At 42.1% G+C, this 27,284-nt stretch overlaps 2 protein-coding genes across 3 annotated transcripts in view; both read right to left on the bottom strand.

The window, feature by feature from the left end:
* The window catches only part of xkr7b (XK, Kell blood group complex subunit-related family, member 7b), a 110,186-nt gene that overhangs the window by 8,640 nt on the left and 74,262 nt on the right, over positions 1–27,284 (bottom strand). Inside the window, exon 4 of one of the 2 annotated variants that reach the window (XR_013792952.1) lies at positions 23,813–27,030. Coding sequence is in view for 1 of the 2 variants with exons in the window: in XM_079558030.1 (XP_079414156.1) it covers positions 26,235–27,030 (796 nt within the window). In the remaining variant the exon portion in view is untranslated. Of the gene's footprint in view, positions 1–23,644; positions 27,031–27,284 lie in introns of those variants that run through there. The other variant, XM_079558030.1, reaches the window with a different exon arrangement.
* Positions 302–13,831, bottom strand: ccm2l (CCM2 like scaffold protein). Its single transcript, XM_079558127.1, has 12 exons — positions 13,717–13,831; positions 11,048–11,215; positions 9,260–9,343; positions 8,328–8,511; positions 7,464–7,752; positions 6,989–7,307; positions 6,345–6,474; positions 6,206–6,269; positions 5,795–5,948; positions 3,375–3,513; positions 1,498–1,645; positions 302–650 (listed from the first exon to the last, which is right to left on the bottom strand). Exons 1-12 carry the CDS (start codon positions 13,744–13,746, stop codon positions 518–520), a joined length of 1,842 nt encoding a protein of 613 aa, XP_079414253.1. The 5' UTR covers positions 13,747–13,831; the 3' UTR covers positions 302–517.

Below are 27,284 nucleotides of genomic sequence, written 5' to 3'. Positions count from 1 at the left end.
GTTTGCCCCATTTTTCCAAGATTTTTTCGCACTTTACACATTTTTTCTCGTCATTTTTGCTCATATGTTATTACTAATAATTTCCCTATTCCCCTCCCATTTTTATTTGCCATTTTTTACCCAATTAATTCACCTTTCCCCCCCAAAATTATTCCCCCTATTTCCCACATTTCTGAGATGAACCATATATTGTGAATCTGCATATATCTTCAACACATTATTGTTCTGTTTTCTGGTTCGATGACAAATATTTTACTGTCAGTATTGGAAAAAAGTATTGTTAAAGTACTGGTATCTAAAATGAGCCCTCTCTACAACTTCCTAGACTTTAGGGGAGCTGAGCTGGTCACAAGTTTGTGCACCTCTGAGCCTTCATCATTCACAGGATTATAGACAACACATTTGAAAACATCAACACACTGTACACTCCATTCTTTACAAAAACACAGCTTTTAATACGTGAATCAATTCAAAGTGGGACAGTATTCAACATGGAGAATAATATCTCCGTATGTGGTCACAAATAGTAGTCCTCCTCCTCGATGTCTCCGTGCGTGTCCTGGAAGCCCAGCGTCTGGATGTCGTGGGTGATGTCACTCATGCGCTGGTTAAACTCCTGAGAGCCTGAGGCAAAAGTGCAGTGGTCGTACCTGTAGGAGAGGAAAATGACTTCAACTACAGTGTCGGGATTGGTAAAGCGGTAACGGGCCTCATGCACAAATACATCTTTGGCACAGATTTGTCCTTTAGGTCTTCGTACTAATATTTATGCTGCATACATGGTTAAAATACGGCAGAGATCTCTTACAGCTCAAAGAGGTGTGTGGCATCACTGCCCTCTAGTGGTTAAACCTCTTTACTAACACTGGTATATGTACTACCTCACAATTTCATTCATATCCTGTACTTGAAAATACATCTGAAATCCTTCTATGCAGGAGCAGTGATGTGTTGGTTGAATTATTGTCACTTTATCTCTATCACTGTTTCAAAGCATCAAAATAGCAATGAAAACGAGTCAAAAAACGTGCCGTAAAAAGCAACAATGACACAGTAAAAAATATAACAAAAACACAACTGAAGAGCGATGAAAAAGCAACAAAAAAACCTGACAAAAATGCAGACATAAAATCAAAATGCAATATTGATTTTTGGCCAAATCTGTCCATCCAAAACAAAACCCAAGCCAGGATATTTTATTGATATTCTATCAATTACCAAAGTAAGTACAAAAATATACATACAGTATATACAATAAAACATTCTGTAGTATATGATGTACATAAGGGAAGGGAATATAAAAGACAGCTCAAACATAGATACAAATCCACATGTACATCAAGGAGGTTAATATAGTCGGAGAATGCTAATTTTGCTGTTAAAGAAGTGCATCATTTAGTCTTCCCAATTGGCAACTATGATTTCCGAGTGAGGATCAATCCTTCAGACCTGTATATATAAAGGTGTGGCATTGAGCGTGCGTGCGTTGGCGCCTACCCTCTCATGGCCGAGGCGGACGTGTTGCTCATGCTGCGTTTGATGCGCCCAAAGCTGTCGGTCAGAATCCCGCCCTCTCTGATGCCGATGCTCTCCAGGAAGCTTTCAAATACCCCGACGTCTTTGTCAGGGATAAACGGACGCATTCCTTTGAAGGGGGGGAAAAACAAAGACACAGTATAAGATTATTCAGTTTTATGAAGTAAAGTAAAGTATTTAACAATGCACGGCAAACTGTTTACAAGATACGCTGGGAGAGTTTTAACCAAAATGTGGTTTTATTATACAATGAAGTAACTGTGAAACATTTTTGTTTTTATACAATGCTGGTTTGAAGGATTTTTTTTTTTGTGTCAAATATGAAGTAAAAGAAAAATGAATCCATATGCCAGATCTTATGAATAACAACTATAATATTGATTCATTCACAATTACAAAAATATTTACCATGTAAAAGATCGATCTTTACATTTTTTGTTTTATTTCTTAAAGCAGTACTAAGGAACGTGTTTACCTTAATAAATCCTTTCCGTAGTCCCTGTGGGGGTAATACAAGTGTTTATGGGATGATTGGAGGGTCTTTCATCTCCCCCGGTGTCTCTGGCCAGAAAACCATGTTTGCAACTTGACTGCCACCGGTCCGGAGAAAGCAATACACACTAATGTAATCACGAAGAAGAAGCTAACATGCTAACGGGCAAAGCTAACTGTGGGCTAGCGTCACTTTAAACAGTATATACAGCCAAGTTTGTATGAAAAAAAATATTTCCATTGTATAATTGGATGCACAGTAACACTCTCTCCCTTCGCCGTTCCTGTCAGTGTAGTATTTACTCTCCAAGACATTTAATAAGTTAAAAAATCGTAACTTGCTACTACACCTGCAGTTGCGCTTATGGCCTCTAGAGGGAAGAGTTACTTAGTACTGCTTTAAGGCTTAGATTGATATTTCCGTGCAAATTCTAATAGTATAGTAATATCAACCGTGAAGAGTTTTGGGAGGGTTTGCTGGGTAATAATCTGGGCCTGTCACCTGACACATCTCCACTGTTCAGCTTTGAGTTATGCAAATGTAAAATGTATTATTTATGCACCTTTTATACATTGGTCACTACTGCGTTTCACTATTTCTTTTTTGCCTCACCTGCCTTTTTTCTTTCACTTATTGACTCACACAGACTATAACTCCGCTGGACTGCATACATTTAAAATAACTCTCGGGGTTGTTCAACTTAACACTGCCCTGAGTCAGTTCAGCGCCCAATGGCATCTCCTGCTTCAGCACTGAATGCCAAGTTCAAGTCATTATCTGATCGATTTACATGACATAAACGTTTGTGTAACTTCATTTATGTCTAAAACAGCAGGCCGAGGCTCCAGCTGTGTTTTCAAGTAATCTTGGAATCCTCTCCATCTCTAATCAACAAAGTGTAAGATGTTGATAAAGATGTCTTTGACATTATTATCAAATACCTGCAAAAAGCATAAAACCCCCTCTTTAATTAGGATCGATAAAAGTGCTTGTTGTTGCTGTCATGGGATTGATCTAAAACAGGAGCCGAACGTCGGAGATTGGACTCTTTCAAGATGCACTTTTGTGAGTTTGTGAAATTATAATTCTTGCGGGATTTTATCTAACAGTGCAGCATTTCTTAAGCCGACCCACTCACCCGACTCACAAACACGAAACCTTTAAACCAGCTTACATTTATCTTGTTGTACCATTTTACCACAGTAAGTCTAAATGCTACATTCCCCATCTTTGTGTTTAGTTTGCCAAGTGTCATTATTATACTATATTATATTATAGTTTGACCACTATAGGGCACTGTTCTGATTGTGTCTTTGAGCATGCAGGTGTTGGGAGGGTGTGTTACCGAGCAGGAGGAACTTTCGGCTGTCTCCGTACAGCTGCAGGAGCTGGGAGCAGAAGTGTTGGATGTTGGAGGCCAGTCTGTACTCTCTGAGCAGCACCGCAAACTGCTGCAACTCACTCGCGCTCAGCTTGCTACGCAGCTACACACACAAACGCACAAGGAGAGTGGTTAGAGAGATATTGCAAAGTTAGTACAGCCAGGTTTCTGATTGAATTTGTTAAATCGCCAACAGAATACAATATTTTATGGGGAGCTAGTGTCTACTAGTGTCTGTCATGATATTCACTAGTGTCTGTCATGATGTCCACTAGTGTCTGTCATGATTCTCACTAGTGTCTGTCATGATATTCACTAGTGTCTGTCATGATATTCACTAGTGTCTGTCATGATACTCACTAGTGTCTGTCATGATATTCACTAGTGTCTGTCATGATTCTCACTAGTGTCTGTCATGATATTCACTAGTGTCTGTCATGATATTCACTGGTATCTGTCCTGACACTCCCTAGTATCTGTCCTGATACTCACTAGTGTCTGTCATGATATTCACTAGTGTCTGTCATGATACTCACTAGTGTCTGTCATGATATTCACTAGTGTCTGTCATGATACTCACTAGTGTCTGTCATGATATTCACTAGTGTCTGTCATGATACTCACTAGTGTCTGTCATGATATTCACTAGTGTCTGTCATGATTCTCACTAGTGTCTGTCACGATACTCACTAGTGTCTGTCGTGACACTCCCTAGTATCTGTCCTGATACTCACTAGTGTCTGTCATGATATTCACTAGTGTCTGTCATGATACTCACTAGTGTCTGTCATGATATTCACTAGTGTCTGTCCTGATACTCACTAGTATCTGTCATGATATTCACTAGTGTCTGTCATGATACTCACTAGTGTCTGTCATGATATTCACTAGTATCTGTCCTGATACTCACTAGTGTCTGTCATGATATCCACTAGTGTCTGTCATGATACTCACTAGTGTCTGTCATGATATTCACTAGTGTCTGTCATGATACTCACTAGTGTCTGTCATGATATTCACTAGTGTCTGTCATGATACTCACTAGTGTCTGTCATGATATTCACTCGTATCTGTCCTGATACTCACTAGTGTCTGTCATGATATTCACTCGTATCTGTCCTGATACTCACTAGTGTCTGTCATGATATTCACTAGTGTCTGTCCTGACACTCCCTAGTATCTGTCCTGATACTCACTAGTGTCTGTCATGATATTCACTAGTGTCTGTCATGATACTCACTAGTGTCTGTCATGATATTCACTAGTGTCTGTCATGATACTCACTAGTGTCTGTCATGATATTCACTAGTGTCTGTCATGATACTCACTAGTGTCTGTCATGATATTCACTAGTGTCTGTCATGATACTCACTAGTGTCTGTCCTGACACTCCCTAGTATCTGTCCTGATACTCACTAGTGTCTGTCATGATATTCACTAGTGTCTGTCATGATACTCACTAGTGTCTGTCATGATATTCACTAGTGTCTGTCATGATACTCACTAGTGTCTGTCCTGACACTCCCTAGTATCTGTCCTGATACTCACTAGTGTCTGTCATGATATTCACTAGTGTCTGTCATGATACTCACTAGTGTCTGTCATGATATTCACTAGTGTCTGTCATGATACTCACTAGTGTCTGTCATGATATTCACTAGTGTCTGTCATGATACTCACTAGTGTCTGTCATGATATTCACTCGTATCTGTCCTGATACTCACTAGTGTCTGTCATGATATTCACTAGTATCTGTCCTGATACTCACTAGTGTCTGTCATGATATTCACTAGTGTCTGTCCTGACACTCCCTAGTATCTGTCCTGATACTCACTAGTGTCTGTCATGATATTCACTAGTGTCTGTCATGATACTCACTAGTGTCTGTCATGATATTCACTAGTATCTGTCCTGATACTCACTAGTGTCTGTCATGATATTCACTAGTGTCTGTCATGATACTCACTAGTGTCTGTCATGATATTCACTAGTATCTGTCCTGATACTCACTAGTGTCTGTCATGATATTCACTAGTGTCTGTCCTGACACTCCCTAGTATCTGTCATGATACTCACTAGTGTCTGTCATGATATTCACTAGTGTCTGTCATGATACTCACTAGTGTCTGTCATGATATTCACTAGTATCTGTCCTGATACTCACTAGTGTCTGTCATGATATTCACTAGTGTCTGTCCTGACACTCCCTAGTATCTGTCCTGATACTCACTAGTGTCTGTCATGATATTCACTAGTGTCTGTCATGATACTCACTAGTGTATGTCATGATATTCACTAGTATCTGTCCTGATACTCACTAGTGTCTTCCCTGATGCTTACTAGTGTCTGTCCTGATACTCACTAGTGTCTGTCCTGATACTCACAGTGGTCATGTATTCGTGCATGAGCTGCAGGGCAGGGCTGCTGTCCGCCTCACCCGCCGAGGCCGCGCTGCGCTGGGACTCCTGCAGAGACAGGGACGAGCTCTCGCTGTACGTCTCACTGTAGTACAGCTCAAAGGCATCCTGGGAGCCATCACTGAAAGGATACATGCAGATTATCGCTTTTATAATGTTTTTTTTTTTTTCCCTTATAGACTCAAACAATTGCCTCAGATTTTAGCAGCCTACTACATATGTATAATAAAGGCTCATGAAAATAAAGAGTAGGTCTCGGAGCATTGCTATCTTGTTTTTCCCCCTTTTTGATATATTTAACCTTGCACAGTTTTCATAAAATACATTTTACCACCAGCATGTGCGATTGTAGAAGCACAAGGGCATGGGGACACTCACTATGAGCTGCAGCAGCTGAACTCGGGGTCATAACTGTACGACATGTCCGTCAGGCAGCTGTCACCTGCAACAGTAGCACATCCGAGGAAAGATATTGACACTTGCACACAGCCGTACAGTTAAGGTACATTAGACTGACTTCTTTGGAGCCAGTAGCGGTCCGGCATGGTGTGGTGGAAGCCCGCTCGGTCCACACACTCGATGGTCCGATGGCCATATATGATTTGGAACATTTGGCAGATGAGAGAGCAGTATTCCTCTGCCGCGTCCTAGGTCAAAGCAATACGTCATTAGTACATTTTTCCATATATGTCATAAATTGTCTATTCAATTTTGTTCTGTTTGGTATAAGTAGCAGCACTCCTGATGATTTCTCGCGGCACTCTGGTTGAGAAACACCACTCTAAGCTACTCCCAATCCCCTCTTCTTGCTCCCCATTGCTGCGCTGCTGTTAAAATTAACAAACAAAAAAGACCGTGTGGCTGTGGTGAAGCTATGGCAAGTGCTTTTACTGCAAAAGGATTATGCTTTGTAAAAGAGGTCGGTTGAGAGGTTTGGAAAGCATTTGCTGGATACGTAGGACCTCGAGAGGAGCGTTTCGGGAACCAGAGGAATACTCTGTACTCTCTGATTTTTTTGATGAGCAAACAGCATTGTAACATAGTAAACATAGTAAAAAGAGCTAAAAAAAAAAGGAAACTTTGCATTGTAACCTGGCAACAGTACCAGCAGAAGTATCCCAAGTACCGCAGATTGAGAACCATGGCTGTCATCATACCCACCCTGTTCTCCACAGCCAATATGACCAGGTTGCAGTAAGCGTCGGGGCAGGGCGTGGGCTCCAGGGGGTTGTGGTTGCGCCGCTCCCAGCTGCCGTAGCTCTTGCCCCGCTCCCAGCTCCCCGTGCAGGCCTGCCGTCTCTCCCAGCTGCCCCCCGCCGATCCTCCGGCCCCGCCCTGAGCTCCGCCCCCTCTCCGTTCCCAACTGCCCGCACCCAGGCGCCTCTCCCAGCTTCCCCCTCCCAGCCGCCTCTCCCAGCTGCCGCTCATGGGACGGGCCCTGCGGTTCTCCCAGCTGCCTCCAGGTTTCCGGCTGGGTTGCCTGAGGGAAACATCATGAGAATCTCAAGATTTTTGTCTAATTTTTCTTTGCTAAAAATGTAACAAATTAATGTTGCTGATGTCGGCGCTGTAAAACAATGCTTCACAGACATTTAAAATCCCAAATCCAATAACAATAAATAATCCCGGTAGTTGCCTTCTCTCCCAGCTGCCCCCGACTCTCTTCCTCTCTAGGCTGCCTCCTGAGCCCCGCTCTCCTCCTCCTCCGCCCCGCTCCACATTCTGGTTCTGGTTCTTGTCGTGGTTGCCTCGGGACCGCGATGGTCTCCAGTCCACTCCGCAGATGGTGTGGCGCCGCTCCATGGTGCCACCTGCAGGACGGGGGTCATTGTTGCCGCTGGCGCTCTGGTGTCGTCCGTCTGCTCCGCTCGACTTTTTGCGGTCCAGGCTGTCGTCCCCGGCAACCACAGTGTCCACGTTTAAACCTGGGGAAAGGACCGTCATTGTACAGGATCTGTTCTCACACAGAGATGCATGTCCATGACATGACATTGCCAGCAGCTAGAAACCAACTGACCTTAGACTATAACAAATGAAAGAGGCAACACAAGAAGAGCAACAGCTATTTATAATGGAGTGCTATTTTGTTTCATTCTCGGATGTCTCACTATTAGACAGGTTAACTCTCCCTGAATTTTAAAGTCTAGACTCCTCCATCAAAATTGCTGTGATCCTGTCAATGCTCAAATTCTCTTCCTGCTGGTAACATATATCTTTTGCTTTGTTTTTGCGCCACTGCCCTTGTCACTGGGGCACACAAGAGGAAGTAGTGTGCCCTCTGCTGGCATGTTTTACAACTGTATTTTCTAAGAATCATAATGAAAGTAATATTTTTGAGACATGTATTATTTTCAAATTACAGCAAAAATACCAAGTTATAAAATGTCCTTAAGGCATAAGATACAAACACAACAATCTGCTTCTCTAGTAAATGATGTAGTCTTAGTGTTGCCTCCTAGTGGAGAATATGAGACAAGGAAATTGGACTGATTCATCTCACCTGTCTTGAGGATCAGCAGGTGCAGGGCGTCGTCCCGCAGATAGGAGGCAGCCGCGATCTCGTGAGTGGGGATGCGCATGAGCAGCTTCTCGTTGTCCCTCCACGTGAGCAGCAAGCACCGGGCCGACAGGCTCAAGATGCAGTCTTGGTCTACGCTGGTCTTCAGAGGGAGCACTCTCAACTGCTGCTGACCATGAGTGGACCCAAGATACAGAAATAGGATCAAAGTAAGTGCTTCTTCGAATCAAAGATGTGTGCTATACATTGGGATTAAAAATACTGCATGTAACCAATATTTAAACTTTAGCTGAAACAACTGCTGTCAATTAGTTTTGAGAGAGCACCTTTATCAAGCTATCGGCATTAGCTTGCAATCATTGTCCAAAGCCAACTCAAATTGTAAGTTGCAAAGCAGAGTTTGTTCCTCAAGATGTTAAAGTATCTCGAAGTCTTGTTTACAAATGAGGGACGGATGGAGCGTGAGATCGACAGTGGTTGAAAGGCAAAGACTTGATTTACCAGTCAACATTACCTCACTAATGGGCATGAAATCCCATCTTCCGCCTGGCGCAACAACGTTTCTCATGATAGAAAAGAAAAGCCCTATATAAATCCAAGACATTGTTATTTTCATTATTAGTCTCTAAGCTGGTCAAGGAACACCTTAGGATCCCCCCAGAAGAGCTGGAGGAAGCGTGTGTGAATATGGAAGTCTGGATATTTCTGCTCAGACTGCTGCCTCAGCGACCCGGCCTTGGATAAAGCAGAAGAAAATGAATGGATGGATGGATTGATTGATGGATGGATGGATGGATGGATGGATGGATGGATGGATGGATGGATGGAAAGGAGAATTCACATGAAGGTAATTGTTAATAGTTACTGTTGTTTATTCAGACCCCTTTTGGATGGCATAAAGATGCTTGACTTACCCTGGCTGCGTCCAAAAGTTGCAGCAGCTCATCTCGACTTGATGGGTTCAGAGACACGGACACCCAGGTCAGGTGACCGAGAAACTAAAGCAAAAACAAAATGATGTGAAATATAGTGTCACAAAGTGCCATTTTTGCAGAGCCGTGGGAAGATATTTTAGTTAGGGGGTGCTGAGGGACAAAATGTACCCCAAAAACACTTTTTCTGCGCATATTTCCTATTTCTTAATATTGCCTGCAGTTCCCAAACTATCCACCAGGGGGTGCTGCAGCACCCTGGGTTCCCACGGCCTTGCATTTTTGTTATGTGAAAGTAGATCATGGGGTTTACTTTCCCCATGATCTATCAGCTTTCTATTAAGTTTTTGTTGTTGTTGGTAAGACTGAACAATGATGATTGATAGGTCAAAGCTGTGTGAGGCATTTATGGAACTAATATGCTATACACTGCTAGCTTGATTTTGAACAACTGTGTTTTCCAATTATGTAGTGTTGCAACTTTCTAGCATTTAGAGAAAGCATTAAGGTGTTTACAGGATTCAGAAATCAGATGTTTCAGGTTTTTCATATTTAAGGACATGGTTCAGGAGCAGGACAATGCCTTAACCAATAACGCCTAGTATACCAATCACACTTGCATTCACCTAACCTCGCCTCTGATTACCCATGAGCCATATACTGTATACCAAGCCAAGCCTCGTCCACTCACACTGCGCTCACACCAACAGCGGCGGAAGTGAATGGAGTGGCAAGTTTACGCTCATTCCTTATGCAGCCGGAAAGAAGCCAGCGGAAATACACAGGAGAGCGGCAAGATACGGGCAGCCAGAGCGGCGACGGCATTTGCATAGAGTTGATATCAATCCAACTCTATGCAAATGCAGAGCCATTTCCGGCGGCGACCACCAACCACAGAACAACCATTTACCACGTGGCTATTGTACTGTTAATCACATAATGTATCCCTATGCCAAATGTCTTGATATTAGATGGTCGGATATTAGATGTATTACTTTAAAAAAATGTAAATTGTTGGAATATTTGTTGTTGATTAGCACAAGTGGTTTAGCTCCTTCGTAATACTCCATGCTAGAAGCTAGGCTACATTTTTCCGTGTTTTAAAACTACATTTATTTTGGTCATAAGCACATTAGGTGTGCTAAAAAGGTAAAAAAAAACAAAAAAAAACATAATTAATTCATATTGTATGCAATTAGTGCATTACTGTAGTACTTTCATTCGTTTTGTTGTGGGTACAGTCTACACAATGTATTAATACACAGTTGTGTGTGCTCTGTTACAGTTTTACAAATATCACACAAGTACTGCCTGATGCCAGTAAAGACACAGCAAACTCCACATGGCGTCCGGAGTCTTTTATTTGTTCGCTATCTGTCTAGCCCTGGTAGTGACAGAATAGCTACAATGGATCTCTTTTTATGTCAGTACCCTCTGCTGGACACATTTGTAATTCTTTCCTTTTTTTAAAAAATTTAAGCTGCCCCCATAGTGGCTGGAGGGAGCATTCTGGTTATTTCTTAAAAAATTAATAACTGCACACGAAAAGGCTAGACAGATATTTCCTTTTTTTTTTTGACATACTCAGGAATTTGTGCTCTACAAGTTGTGGGCCTGATTGAATCTTTTTCCACACACGTCGGACAAGGAAGCAACATACTGTTCACTGTTCTACGGGTATAAAAGACAAAGACGATTTACAGTAAGTGCTCGTCCGTATTCACATGCACGTAAGCGCTCTCTCTGAAGTCTGAATTCGAGCAGACCTACCTTGACCTCCTTCTCCACGTAGTCAAAAATGAGCCTCTCGGGGTGGATGAGGTAATCGGGGGCATACAGAGGGACGGTGTGTAAGGGCCGTCTGTAAACACTGCCTCGATCTACAGCTCGGCGGCCGGCTTTGGACCAAACCAGACGCTTGATGGGAGACACAAAACCCTAAAGGAGCAGAAGTGATAAAAAAGGGTGGCCCTGGGTTATGCAATATTTTGTACAATCATTTTTGTACAGCTCGACTGAACGGCTCGTTGAATTAAACAAAACCCAGAGATACGACTCCCATTTTTAAAGCCATGAACTCCATCATTCGTAAACGCCATCACACTTAGTGGAGGATTGTACTCTAAGGCTGTGCAACTGTGGGAGCGGCTGTTTCAAATTTTCTGCCGCCAATGGGAAATGGCGGCCTCTGGTGGACGACCTGTGCAATGAAGCCCTCCCTTAATTCACAAACTCCATCCTGTGCTGTAAAGAGCCGGGTCCAAACGGTTTGAACTGGTCTGCAAGTTGTCAGCGCCTCACTTTTGAGATATTTCTGGTTCCACAATTTCTGGTTTACTATTGGCTAACCTCTTACCACCCACCTTAACTGACGGGATTTTCTCCAGCTTGGCTTTACCCAAATCTAGAAGCTTCTGGACTGGAGCTGACAGCCTACAGGCCAGTGTAATGCCTCATTTGAAAGCAAAGACCTACAAAACTGATCTAAACTGATTTTTCCTTTCATTATCGCCTTGTAATCGCCACATGGTCGTCACTTTTTTTTTTACCTTCTTTTTCATTGCATTTTTGTGGCTTCTTCTGCTTCTTTAGGATCCATGTATTGCGAAGAGGTGATTAAACATTGAAAATCAAATCTCTGTTGACTGCATCTCTTTGCCCAGAGGAGCTATAGTATAGTGGTCATCTTCTATCATGCCTGGGCTATAATAAAATACTGTAATAGTGATGGTCCATTGCACAAAGGACAGCACACCTTTCTTTGTGCGGTTTGCATGTCCTCCCCATGTGTTTTCATAGGTTTCCGCTGGGTGGTCCTACCACTAAAAACGTGTACAAAAGACCAGGATGAATGATTTGTGTGCGTGAATGAACGGTGGTCGGAAGGTCCGTTGTTGCTTATGTGTGCAGTGCTTTGGGTGACTAATATCATGTCCAAAAAAACGAGGCTGAAGACATAAAGATTACATTCCAAAACCAACTAAATACAAAGAATGAATGAAAGAAAGCAATGTAAGTGTATGGAATGTTTAGTACCCCCTATTGTGGATTTCTATGGTATCTTTCAATGTATTACGTTTGATCCTAAGGTCTACAGTCCCGATCAAAAGTTAAAGACCAGTTGAAAAATGGCATTAATTCACATTTTGCATGGTTGGATCTAACACGGGTCCAATTAGAACTTCAATTGTCAACAAAAAGAAATGGGAGTGAAACAAAAACAAAAATGAGCAAAGCTTTTATTGAAAACAACAAATCTATCCATCCATTTTCTTCTTGCTTTATCCGGGGCCGGGTCGCAGGGGCAGCAGTCTCAGCAGAGATGCCCAGACTTCCCGATCCACTCACACCCCCTCCAGCAGTTCTGGGGGGACCCCGAGGCGACACCAGGCCAGCTCGGAGACATAGTCCCTCCAGCGTGCCCTGGGCCTTCCTCCCAATAGCACATGCCTGGAACACCTCCCGCAGGAGGCAACCAGGAGGCATCCGAAACAGATGCCACCTCAGTTGGCTCCTTTTGACGTGAAGGAGCAGCAACTCTACTCTGAGCTCCTCCCGGGAAAACAACAAATAAACTGAAATCAAAGGTTTAGGACTACACGCCTTTAAAAGACAAAATCTTTGCAAAAGTTGTAGATTCAGTGTCATTTTGAATGTCTTCAACGATCCTGAGGGTTATGGAACAAAAAAGTCAAGTGGAAGAGCCAATGTAATGTGAGCTGGAGGATCTGATTGGCTGTCCGTCAAGACACTGGAGCATCCCAAATGAAACCGATTACTGGAGCCGACTTCTTCACTTTTGAATAACTGTTTTTCAGCAGCGATGGTTTTCTGCAGCTTAACAACCAAATCACGATCAGAATGAGATTTTTTTTTACAAAAAATGACACAGATTCCACATTTTTGCACAGATTTGGTCTTTTAAAGGCAAAAGGCCAACGATGGCACAGATCATAGAGGGGGTCGTCTCATGATCGGAAGGTCGGGGGTTCGAATCATAGCTGCCGCAGGTGCACACTGTCGTTGTGTCCTTTGGCAAGATACTTCACCCACCTTGCCTCCAGTGTCTGCATACACTGGTGCATGAATGAAAGAGTGAATGGGTGACTGGTTCCTTTCCTGTAAAGCGCTTTGGGCCTAATGAAGGTAAAATAGTGCTATATAAGTTGAGTCCATTTACCATGTGGTCCTAAACTTTTGATCAGCTGCAAAAACAGACTTTTCCGTTGCATTGAAGTTCTACATAGAACCTTGTTCAGATCCAACCATACAAAATGTGAAATGTTGCCATTTTTCAATCACTCTTAAATTTTTTATCTGGACTGTATAAAAAAAATGCTCTTTTTTTGTCTTTACACTGTAGGACTATTCTACTTCTCATGCCACATCTATCACCAACAACAGCACTACTGCAGTAATCCCCTACTTTAACAACGTACCTTTTTGGATTTCTTTGGCTCATAATCCATCGCTGGCCGTCCTCTGCGTCTTTATGATCATGTCTCCAATTTCTCAGCACTGCTTTCCATGGACGTCGTCTTATTTTAGCTCCATGTCTGCACTGCTTCGTCCCTGCCTAACTCGCGTTACACTGATTGTTCTTTGTGGAAGCCGCTTGGGGCCAAACATTGCTGAACAGGAAGTAGAGGAAGCCCATTTCCTGTCCGAGAGGAAACCCCACCACGACTGATAACGCTCACTGTGTGTCTGATAAACCGCACTGTCGCAGCAAATAGACCTTATCTTTGGTCGACATTTGCCTATTTTGTCGTGTTTGTTTTAGCTGTTAGTTCAACATTGTGCTCGGATTTGTGATGTAACGGTCTCAAAATCTGCGGGATTGGCTTTTTGAGGGTCTACAATTGTGTTGCCTTGTAAAATAAAGTACCAGGAGTAATGTTTTTTTCAGTGGTTTTCAAAATGAACTGAAATTGGGAGTGCTGGGCCACAGCACCTGGTGGCCCCAAAAAATTAAAGTAGTGCTTTGTTTTTGAAGCTAGATAATTGCAACCCACTGTATGTAGTATTTCCAGCAAGAAACCAGGCATCTAACTCCTCCTCCTCCATTGTTGTTTACGTTTGTGCCGTGAGCAGTGACTTGTCGTATGTTACATCTCTCCCCAAAAACGCAATTTTTCTTTATACGAAGGACAATGACAAAATAGTATGGCGCAGTGACTTGTATAAGTAACTTTAAAGTGATAGTCTGGATGTCTTTAAAGGGACTATACGGAGTTTAAAAATGTTAAAACTAAGCATTTTCCTCCCCCTACATCGGGGGTGTCGAAGCCGCTTGGGTCGAGGGCCGATATTCAGCCCCCACTGCGGGTTGTGAGCCGCATGCATTGTTAAGGACTGTGGCCTAATAGATAACAACAGTTTACACTTATTGTGCTTCATCAGCCTGTGTCACATGTTTCTCAAAGTGCTACATTAAGTCATTATTCATTCACTCCACATTCAATGCCAGTGAGTTGTAGCCACAGCCGCCCCGGGGCAGACGTGGGTATAATATGCTGTTTATGTCCTGATATCTTATTATGTCAGTGCCCTCTTCTGGACATGTGTGGAATTCTTTCTTTTTTTAATTTAGTCCGGAAATTACGGTAAAATAATACATCTTGCCATTTCTACCGGCAAAATGAAGGGTTTTTTTACATTGAAAATAAGCCTTCATTGGAAGTAGAGCGATGACATCGTCACTTAACAAACGTATCAGGAGGAGAGGGGGAGGGACATGAACGTTCTTTTCCTGCTCTCCTCAATCCTCCACCTGCAGGAGGAGCCATAGGGCGCTGGTGCAATGTGTGAGAAGCTCATGGTTGACCCCATGACCCGGACACTTTGCAAGCATACAGACTATCACTTTTATCTGGTTACTGGTTTGGAAATAGTAACGCATTAGACTACTTGTTACTGAAAAAAACAGTACCGCATTACTGGAATCAGAGACTATACAAATACGCTAAACCTCTGACTGATATTTGGTCCCAGCATAGTACTACTGCATGGGGACACCTTACCAAACAGAAATGAGTCCCAAAGACCCCAAACGTCAACTATAGCAAACAAAATGACCACTAAATGTACACACAAATCCAAGTGCTACCTGTAAGTGAGTTCTAAATCAGAACCAAATGCAACCAAGCTTTGAAGGTAGATAGAAGACGATATCCAGGTGAGCTTTCCGACTGCCTGACTTCAAAGTTTTCGTGCGAGTCTCAATTGAAATCAAAATCAAAATTGCACATTGTAAACCCAGCTTCAGGGACTCTATGTTTCCAATCCTTGTACTAATGTTAGCTCAAAAGTTTTAGGGTATAGGTGGGAATGCGAAAGTCAGAGTTCACTCTACTTTAATGTCCCTTTCTCATATTCTCTTCCTTTTGCACTGGTTGCCGATGTTTCGTTGGTCCTAATATATTCTCTACTAGTTAAAGCAGTGGTTCTCAGCCTGGGGGTCGGGACCCCAAGGGGGTCGCGAGACAAATTTGGGGGCTCGCCAGATCACTTAGATAAAATATACATATTTTCATTAACATATAATCTGATGTTTTATTGTAGCATGTGTTTGCTATTTTATCAGAGTGCCATTATTTTATTTCAGCCATTTGTTTTTTTTGTTTTTTTTTAAAAAGAATTATGTAGGCTAAAGTTCCTATTTCCCACAGTGTGACCCGGGCGGAGGGTCATAAACCTCTTTACCTGTTATAATGGGGGTCGTGGCTCCAAAAGGGGAGAACGACTGAGTTAAAGGAACAGGCCACTGTTTTTCCATACTGAGATATGTTCTTACCTGAGCTTAGACAAGTTTATGCGTTCCTGTCTGGTCTTTGTGCGTGCCCGAGCTTGGTCGCTTCTAACTTCACAACGTTTGGAGCTATAGGAAAACATTGGAAGAGGCCAAATGCCAACAACATCTTTGGTCGTTTTACGTGACACACACAAAGCCCAGACAGGTACTATCAACTCGTCTAAGCTCAGATATGACATGGCTCAGTATGGAAAAATGGTGGCCTGTTCCTTTAAGGGATTGCTTGCTAAAAATGAACGTGTTAAAAGAATATGCGGTACAAAAAGAAGGAAGTAGAAATTGGCAAAGCTAACCTTGTAATGAGTATCTTCATCCACAAGGAGGCAACGGCATCTCACGCGCAGACAGCAGAGTAAGGTGAGGTATACTGGCGAGAGAGGGGCGACGGAGAACCCATTCGTCTTATTCAGCACTAGCCTGGTTTCTATGGCGACGGAGGCGAAGACGAGGCGTGAATCTTTTGGGTTTTACCTTTTTTTTTATCTTGATGTCATTGCAGTTTGCACCTATCCGAATGCAAAACACCGTTCAGACATTTTGCAGGTGTAATATCTAGTTAAAGGTCCCACATAGGCTTTATATGATCTTAGACATGTTACAATCAGGTACGGTATGAGTTTTCACAATATGGATCGCCTTGACCAAAAATGACGGTTATCAATTGAGATATATTTTTTATTTTACCTATCCCGAGTGCATTTATCTGCATAGAATAAAATAGGTGTTTTTGTTGCTTTTTTGGTGAAAAAACTCTCAGCAGTCTCGCCTCTCTCGATATGACTCGTAAGCGGGATAGCCGATATTGCCGCTTTGCTTCAAAAGTTTGGAACCACTTTTTACGCATCGGGTTGTTGTGTGATTCTCAAAGAAGGCTTTAAACTATGAACACTCAGGTGGTTCACACAACTAACTTTGCCAGATCTCTTTCTATTGTTATTCTCAGCATCTGGCACACTTTTTTCACAATTTTGACATTGTTAATAGCCTGTCGTGAGAATTACTATATGAACTTATTGCTCCGTAAGTAAAATGAAGGACGATAACATTTAGACTGGATAAATGCATGACATGCTGCATGTGCTTAAATACAGAAGAACCAACAATATCACTGAGCTGAGCCCCATCTGCCCGTCTGTGGAGTCTCCCTGTGCATAAAATCAGACCCCATAGAAAGAAGCTCAAAACACTTGATGCAAGGTCTTTCTTCCACAAGAGCAGCACAACTACCGTCTCTGACAGAGAGAGGCATTGCCCTTGTTAAACGCTCTCAACAATCTGAACGAAAGACCAAAAGCAACTTTTGCTGCGTATCGTGCAAGTAGCCTAGGCAGAGATAAAGTATCAAAGAGAACAAAGCCATCATACATTGATGACAGTGTTGTAACTGTTCTAAAATTGTGCCACCCTTTACTGGAGTCTCACATTTAGAGGCTCAATTTTTGGTACAGACTTTCAAAATGTCAGTAGACCAACCGCGATCTGGCAAAATCTGAAAAACGTTTACTTACACCATTATACCCTAATGAACACATGGGATTATCTAGGACAGTGGTTCTCAACTGCTGTGGCTTCAGGACCCTCCATCTGTCTTGGCCAACAAGCCGTGGCCCAATTAAGAATGTTATTTGTAATATATAATTCAAAGTGGCATTATATTGGAAGAAAGAAAATGACATCAAAACAACTCAATACAAGTAATTTAGACTTAGGACTCACACATGCATAAATGAATGTCTTCAGAGAGAATCTACAATGTAAATGGAATGTAAAAAGAAAAACAATACATTATATAAGAGAAAACTTTTTTTCAAAACTTTTGACCGGTAGTGTACATTAGTTCCTCTTCCAAATGCCTTATTATTATTATTATTATTATTATTATTATTATTATTATTATTATTATTATTATTATTATTATTATTATTATTATTATTATTATAGTACATTGCAAAAATAGCAGAATTGGTGTTTCATAGGAGCACGTTTGGTATCGTTGGCATTATGGTTTTTGTATATCAGCATTTTACAATAGTTGTGTTTCCATCAATAAAAATGTGCATCTATCTAAAACTCCCATAATAAATGTGCGAACAAAGGTGAATTTAAATGTGTTTCCATCAAAGAGCTTTTGCTAATGATTGGCAGTTACCTGGTTACAGCAGTCGGCTGAATACCGCAATTGCAGCATTTACCCAGCAGGGGGCATACTGTGCGTTTTTTACTTCACTTGAGGTGCAAGATATTTATATTCTTGTTTTGTTCTCCGCCAAATTAATATACCTTGCCGGAATTAGGTGCTTGCTTTTGCTTTTAATGCCATGGATAAATGCCATGCGACATACATGCCAATGCTAAGCAAAAGTATTACTAGTAGTACTATATTTCATTTTGTGGAATTAAAGCGGAAAAATCACACTTAATTAAAGCTTCAGAACAATATTTTGCAGAATTTACATTTTATGTTCAACACTTTGAAATAATGAAAAAAAAGAGCTGAGACTGAAACTAATACATGGACCAGCCTACGCGTTTCGACACAGGTCTTCGTCAGGGCATGTCAAATTTTGAAATAATGTTTATGTATGGATCAAATAGATCAGGGGTTTGCCTAGAGCTCCCTCCGCAGGTAGAAGTGGGCATGACTTCCAGTTTCACCAAACAGCATGGTTTGCAACTTCACGGCACCGCGGTGGGCACAGAACTGGCCCATTATCTATCTATCAATGTTGGATTATGAGCTTTAAAAATGTGGAGGACAGTTTTGTGTTTTTTCTTTTGCCGCAATATAAACCTGTAAGAAGAACCAAGGTGAACTGGATTACTCAAAACTGTGAAATACAACTCAGAGTATGCTTTTGAACAACATCATAACAGGGTAAAACTAACGATAACACATGTCCTTGCTGTAGTCATCTCCCTGTTTCAAACATTTCAAACAAAGCTCAGACTGTCTCTCTTTTAATGGACTGTCTTGAATAGAAGTTTGAGAAAGACAGAGAGAGAGAAACCCAGACTGGTATTTCAAATGTCGTTGCTATGTGGCTAATTTTGGAGCTTTGTAGAAGTGACAAGATGTATTTCACCATGGCAACAGTAACGGGAGTCTGTGGTATCTTAATTGAGTTCAGGGAGTGCAGATGTGGGCTCGGGCACTTTTGTTCGGCCACACGGTGTTGCAGCAGTTAAAATACATGCGTCACACGAACGGGGCGCTGGGTTCGATTCCCGGTTCAGACTTTCAGACTGTCATGTCGTCGACTGCTGCCAAAAAATGTGCAGCCCAAACAGTGACAGTGACACTTTAAAAGAATAACGTGAAATTTGAGAATGCAAAGATATAAGGTTTTCCGAGGACCCATTGTCAGAATTTCTAGCTAAGACCAGGATTACCTACTGAGACTATCCTACTGAGCAGGGATTTAGCGGTATTGGGGAAACTGGAATATGTAGAGGAATCCAACACAGGGACATCATACAAGCTCCATACATAAAAACCCCATCTGATCTGGAACTCGGACGTGGGGCCTTGTTGCTCTACATTTTACTGTACAGTAAACCCCTAACATAGAAACAGTCTGTTGAAAAACATACTTATCAGGGCTTAAAGCAGGGGTGTCCAAACTTTTTTCATGGGGGGCTACATATTGGAGCGTACACGGGGTAAAGGGCCATGGGTCGGTGGTTAGTTCCACGAAACCTTCGAGTAGCAGAGGTTTAAATTGTGCCTCATGCCTTTATTTATGCTTAAAACCTTAATGCCAGCTCTGTCTCACAATAAAATGCTAGTTGTTAGGTTAGAATTGTGTAGAATTATTACATATTAAATAAAAAGGACCATCTCTGATGATGTGAACCGATTCAGCAAGCAGCCCGAGGGCCACCAAAAATTGGTCTGAGGGCCACATTTGGCCCGCGGGCCGCACTTTGGACACCCCTGGCTTAAAGGGAATATGACACATTAGACACAATTGTTGCTAAATTTTGCTAAAGATTGTAACTCAGCTTTCTTTAGTTTGAACATTTTTTGTGACATTTGTAGTTCCACTTCCTTGGATACTGACAGGAAGTGACAAAGATAGAGGCAAGCATTTTTTAACTGTTGCCGCTCTCAAAGACTCTTCCGCACATCACAATTGTTCACCTTATTTATCAGCAGCTCGTCTCAACTGGAGTTTATAGCAAAACTGAGTTGTGATGTGAACAAATGCTAATGCTCACACTGTGCTAACTCCCCTCACTAAAGGAACAACTATGGACAAAAATAATTTTTCTGTGAGCTCACCAGGGCCCGGAACAGGATCCCCCTCACCATAAGAACCATACAGTCATCGTTGTGACCACCAGCGACGAACACCAGTCTGTTCCGACTTTTGTGTGTGACAGTATGTTTTTGTATGTGTGTGTGTGTGTCTGTGTGTGTGTTCTGCTGAAAATCAGTTACTGAGCCAGGCCTGATTTTGCTTTTTAATCTTTCCTGCCTAATAAATAAAATGAAATGAACTTCCTGGTTTGTGTTGGTAGAAAATGTGCCCTGTTTATACAAACAACAGCGCACATGGTCTGCTTTTCTGTTGCAATTGTGAGTGTTCTTCATAATTGAGCATTGTGAAAAACAAAAGTCTTCAAAAACTTCAAAAACTTGAAAATTGCAACTGAAATCAACACAACGGGGAAAAAACGTCTTCTTTGTCAGCCAGTGGCATTGACGGCACATATGTACACCGCCACCTACAGGTCTGGAGTGTACATCATCAGTTATTAGGACAAACTATTCTGCCAGTTGCATGCTGTTGTAGCCTACATTCTACTTTGGAAACTTTACAGAAATGTAGTGGAGTAGAAACGATATCTTTCAAACACAGTCGAGTAAAAGCTGTCAACAAAAATAACAAAAAACTCCTACTTGAGTAAATTTACTTCATTACTTCGGACACAATAAAGAGACACACTTTGTTTTTGGTGGCACAGGAGCCATGTTTACTACGTTTGTTCCCATCTACAGTACAGCTTGTTGAGATCTTTTTTTTTTTTTTCATTATTTTCTTTAATTTTCAACATTTGAATATTTTCACCACTGGTTTATTTTTCTGTCTGTTTCACTCAGACGATTTTAAGCAGCATTATCAAAAAGACTTACATACTGCACTTACAAGAACATACATACAAACCAAGGCACACATACTCATACATACACTTTCTATATAGCGCCACTCTGGTATATACACGTCTATATATTTATATAGAATGAGTAAAAAAAATCTATTTGTCATTTTTACATCTTAATATAAGAGTCATACCAAAGACATGGCCACCGAGTGTGTAAACAATATCAGAAAGAGATATAAAACAAATACAAAAATAAATTAACAGAAATACTTGCATCAATTAATGAAAGATGAGTTGAGTTCGGGAACTCACTAACATGTTTTTTTATTCAAGTCGATATATAATCAGCGCACCACTATTTTTACCTCTACAACAAAAGACGGCTTAAAGGGACAGTTTGGTGTCTATCAGAGTGTGGCCTCTGTGACATTTTTGGATATTAGACTGAGAAAAGATAATTGTTTTTGTGTTTTGACCCATCCTTCAGTGTCGCTGAAGTAGTCGTGCAGCACCAGAGAATCTTCTCTCGACCAGGAGTTCCCAAACCTTTCAGGCCGTGACCCCTAAAATCACCTGACCAACAACTTGGGACCCCCCACTGTAAAACTGTGTAATCACTATTTATAAATGTTTAAACATTTAAAATCTGCTTTCAAGTTTTGAATACTGTATTTGATATTTGACTTCATTTCACTAAAACCTGCAGTTTTTCATTAATACATCAAATTCAGTGTCAGAAATTCAACTATCAGCAGATTTTCATGCATTGTCGGCTTGACTGGGTTGATATAGTTGAAGACCTTTTGCTTCTATCTTCAGAAGCTTCTTCTTGCTCTTGTCAGAATAAGACTAGTGAAGACACAGAGTTCTGTTTCGGACTACATTAACATCGGATCACAATAGTACCTTTTTTTCAGTTCAGAAGACATTTTTCCAGGTAGATTCACGGCCATAGGTTCCCTGGTCTCCCAAATAACAATATGACCAATTATTAGGACATGGAGAAAGTGGAAAAGTTTGGCCTCTTCTACAGGCACAAATATGGGGATGACACAACAGAGTGCGACATAGGCTCAGATGGTAGAGCGGGTTGCCCTATAACGGCTACTGCAAGTGCAGGCCACTGTTGTCCTTGGACCTTGCTTGTTTGAATGTAGTGTGTGGTTGGTGGTGGTTGGAGGAGCCGGTGGCTCAGATTAGCAGCCTCGCTTCTGTCAGTCTACCCGAGGGCAGCTATGGCTGCAGTTGTGGCCACACCAGTAGCTTACCTCTACAAAGTATCGAGTGAATGAACAATACAGAGTTTAGCGCTTTGTGAAACTTGACTGTCTTGTAACGACCAAAGTTAAACCAACGTCTAGCTCAGTGCCCCAACTTTTCAGGCCGTGACCCCCACAATATCAATGCAAGCAACTGGGGAACCCTCTAGTAAAATATAAGTTGTGTTTGTACTTATTTCAAAAGTTTTTATTGGTATTGGATGTAATTTACTCTTATAATACTGTTTTCAATTAATATACATTAATACTGCACACCACTCTACACTGCCCACCTTTGGTGCTGCTACACAAAAGCTAAATTCCATTAGCTACAAGTAGCATACAACGATGCTCTCAGGACTCCATTGAAAGTCCCTCACTGGGCAAGTGCCAGTCTGCTGTTTGTGCAGAATAATGTGACCACATAAAATGCTGTAATAAGAAATGTTGTTTATACATTTATGATAAGGCTCATGAACTCACATAATGAAATTATAATTGTTCTTATACGGACTGACCAGAGCAGTATCTGGTACAACTCAGTGCTATGGAGGTACTGGAGAAAATGCTTATATAGACTATAAGAGTGATATTCTCCGTACGTTTGTCTGTCGTATTTTACATGTTTTTATGGGCCCTTGTGAGTCTGAAATAAAGATTGACTGATTGATAACAATTTCATTATTTTTAATTTTTTTCTTGGAAACCATCCTGTGAACTCTAGCTCAGTGCCTCGCGATCCCCTTGGAGGTCCCGAATCCCCACTTTGGGAACCACTTCTCTAGCTAGTGTCTTTACTAGTCTTACACCGACTGCAAGTGAAAAGAAATAAACGGCACAAAGTTAGCGGTTAGCATGTAGCATAAACCTAGCGTATTATGGTTAGCACTCTCTCTTACATGTTCAAATTTGGGATGTTGAACCACTTTGTCCTTCTCCTTGTCTCTGTCTCTTTATTTAGTAGACAATACATCCATAATTCATCATTTGTAAAAGTACTGTAGGGTAAATAGGTGAAAGAGTAGCTATTTTTCCTCTTTGTTTTCCATCTCGAACGTAAGCATTTAGCCTATAGCCATTCCCAAAGTTTCTGTCTGTAGCTATACAATATGCAATTTTGATGTTATATGTTATTTACATGTGGTAGAATAGACAAAAGCAAACTGGACTGAACTAGATAACTGCAGGTTTTTTGGTATTGTTGCTTTTTTTTTTTTACTTCTTTCACTACAGCTGTAAGTACTGAACTCATATTGCAACAAGTGATTAACGGCCCGACCTGATATTATTGGTAACAAACAAAGAGGGAGTGCGCACATTTTTGAATTGTTACTTACACACACATTTCTAACACACTAAAATGCCACACGGACACCCAGTCTGAAAACCAAACTGCCCCTTTAACTGCCCGATCAGAGAGAGAGCGACTGTGCTCTGCGATCGGGCATTTTGACAAATGCATTTTCTGTACATTAACCTGTAATCAACCAGACATAATTGTGATTGATATATTCATATTTTCAGCACCACTTCCATGCCATACAGCTGTCCCAACTTCTGCACGTCCACTGTCGAGACAATGTCCTTTTACAGTAGGGACAAGAATCCAGCTCTGACAGCTTTTTCAGGCCAGAAGTTCGATTGGAGCTTTTCATTTGTCCCAATTTAGTACGAGTGGAACACACTTAAGTGCTTTAAGTTTCTTGATTTTCTTCAGTTGGGTTTTTTTTGTCGTTTTTTGTTGTTGTTTTTGCTTGGCACTACTCGATGCTACTCAAAACATCTGGGATTTCTTTGGAGCATGTGTTGTGCTCATTCGTAATGCTGTACAAGAACTTAAGTCGTTGCCAAATTTACATAGAGGCATTTGGCATCTTCACAATAATACTTTTTCTGCCGTTAACCAGCAACACTGTCTTATGCAAAATAAAACAAAACAAAAAGTCCAGTAGAGGGAGCCAGTCACGGCCAGCATTTGGAGTTTTTTTTTTTTCTTCTTATTTTTTACATCCCACGGCTTGTGTTGAAGATTTCTTCAGGTTCACGAAAATAATTGTGAACTGAACGGAAACGGGAATCACAATGTTCAGTAGTGCAGTCCACAACAGTATAGTTTGCCATTGACTTATTTATATGTTGATACAAGACTTATTCATCTGTAATTGTCATGTCAGAAATGAACCTGAGGTCGAGGCGTTTCCAGCTTCATGACGGTGTTGTGACAAGTGGATTTCGGTTTGTCAACAGGCGGCTCGTGGCCCCTATAAGCGTGTCGCCGGGAGGTTGAACTTGGAATTGTGTTCACTTCATTCAAAATCAAAGGCGTTCTTATCTTCTCTTTGAATGCATTCCCGCTATACTGCAACATTGGCATCCTATGATTTGTATGTAAACAGAAGGACTTTTTTCTTTTAAACAAAAAGGCTAATCTTCATCATCAATTCATAACTGTTTATGGCACATGCACGCTTCAGGATCTTGGCAAGAAAGGGCTGATAGCCGAATGTATTTTGTTTTGTTTACCAATACATAGGCCTTCCTTTTGTGCATCATTATAGCAGCATTTCAAATAACCATATCCACAAGGAATAGTAACACAAAAGTAGCTTATGATTATTTGTGTACGTGCATGTACACCATTGTACCTCATGTTTTTTGTCACTAACCTTGTGTGCAAATTCCTCTACTAACATGCCAGTAGACACACATAGGAATTATGATGTACTATAATCCACAAAAATCTATATCCATATGCCACATATTATATCAACTACATCTTCACATTTCTCTGTCCTGGCACTTAACGTCCTCACTGGCGTGTTGGTAAAAGGCGATCATGTTTATTCGATAGCAACCAGGTTTGTCTGTCTTTGTCGTCAGCTCTGTGACTAATAATGGCCTCCTCCCGTAAGGCCTTGTGCCTAATCCCCAAACAGATTATCTTCGAGAGGAAACGCTCGAATGCACTATACAATGGATACTTTCCAACCAAATAAACCTATTTTCAAGGTAGACCGTTTTTCCAAGGAATGCCAACACGTTATAATGAATTTGAAATGCATTCATTGCATTCTCTATTTGTTGGGATCCGTGGCTGGAATTCATTCACTGGGCTGTAAATCTTCTTCAAACCAGGTGTTGTTCTTCATTTACATTTCTTACTACAACATCTTAGACTCTCTACAGGTCAGCTGACCAGCTCCTGGTATCTGTCTCTAAAGCCAGGTATAAACCAGAGATGATCGAGCCCTCTTTGTGGTAGCACCCAGAGTGTGGAACAGCCTCCCTTTCTCTGTCGGGTCCTCTCGGTCTCTACGATGGTTTACGACGAGTTTAAGTGTAGACTGGAAACACACCTCTTCTCCCTGGCTTTCAGTGCTTGCTAAAGGAGTATATCTTGGTTTGTTACCTTTATCCATAATTATTTGTATCAGAGATTGCACAGACATGTTGTTGATTTGAAGCACTTTGGTCAACTGAAGTTGCTTTTAAATGTGCTATAGAAATAAACTTGAATTGAATCCAATGACACAGGCTTCTTCCAGTTAACTTTGCTTCCCAGGACGGGTCCATTCTGCAAACTCCTCAAGACAGGAGGACCTCAAGAGCCCCGGTCTACGATTGCACTTCACATTTTACAATCAAACAACCTCATTCTTGTAAGAAAAACATCCCTCCCAAATATCCCTTTTCTCCTCTTCTTGTGGAGCGGAGTCCCTGGATAACACTGCAGGGTTATAGATCTCTGGATTTTCACTTTGCAAACCACTTTTTGGCCTTAAACAGTGGTTTCGTATTCTAAAACCTCTTTGCTGCCCATCAGGCTACTCCTGTACTGTATCCGCGGGCTGACTGCTGACGTCGTCTCCAGGAGCAGGATGGTTTTCCGCAGGCGCCTGTCGATGAAGTGCGCGTCCCAGGCCGGGTATCTCTTCCTGGGCAGGTCAATTCGGATGACGGGGCCCTCCTGTCGCGATGACGAGGATGTCCTGTGCAGCAATGCTGGGGAGGAGGCGGGAGAGGGGCGCACCTGGAACACGGGCAAGCAACTGTCCCGCTCCCTATCGCCCGGCGTGGGGTCCCCGCTGTCCCCCTTAGTCCTGGGTAGAGTCCTCGGTGGACTCGTGATGACCATGTCCGTTTGGGAGCCTTGCGAAGGCGTCAGGCAAGCGTCGATGACCCCCGCCACCCCTCCGGCGCCCACCACGCCCTCGTCCACGCAGCCGCCCCACTGCGAGCCAATCACAGGGCCGTCCGGGTGGAGCCAGCAGTAGTACAGCAGCATGAAGAAGGTGCCCAGGGCGAAACTGCAGGCCACAAGGCAGACCACCACCAAGGCGGATGAGTCGGAGGTGTGCGGCCCGCGGTAGGTGTACCAGGCGGCGGTGAGAGCCACATTTTCGGCCAGCGTGACAGAGTAGTAGACGGTCATGCGGAATCGGCTGGGGCCCTCCTTGACGTTGAACCAGCAGAAAATATAGATGATGCCCACCACCATGTTGTAGATGATCTCCTCCCATTTGGACATGCAGAAGTCGGTCTCGCCTTGGATGATCCAGAAAGTCATGACACACCTGCAAGACAAATGAGGTAGATGTTATTGTCCTCTGCGTTTGACCCATTCTAAATCTTGAGCAAGGTGTTCAAGGTACGGGGGTACGTAGGTGGAAGATTAGCTGACTGTGCCTGTTTTTAGGCTGATAGTGGTAAGTGAGTAAGTAAGAGAGTGCTCAGTGGAAACCCACCAAGACACAGGAAATTTCGAGTCTTGTCTGACTAGGCCCCTCCTGGAACTGCCACCTTAACATGGTGGAGGGGTTTGAGCACC

Source organism: Gobius niger, assembly GCF_951799975.1.
Source record: "Gobius niger genome assembly, chromosome: 6".
In the NCBI taxonomy this organism is placed as follows: Eukaryota; Metazoa; Chordata; class Actinopteri; order Gobiiformes; family Gobiidae; genus Gobius; species Gobius niger.
The sequence above is the reverse complement of the archived record's forward strand: the minus strand, read 5'-3'. Positions and strand labels throughout refer to the sequence as shown.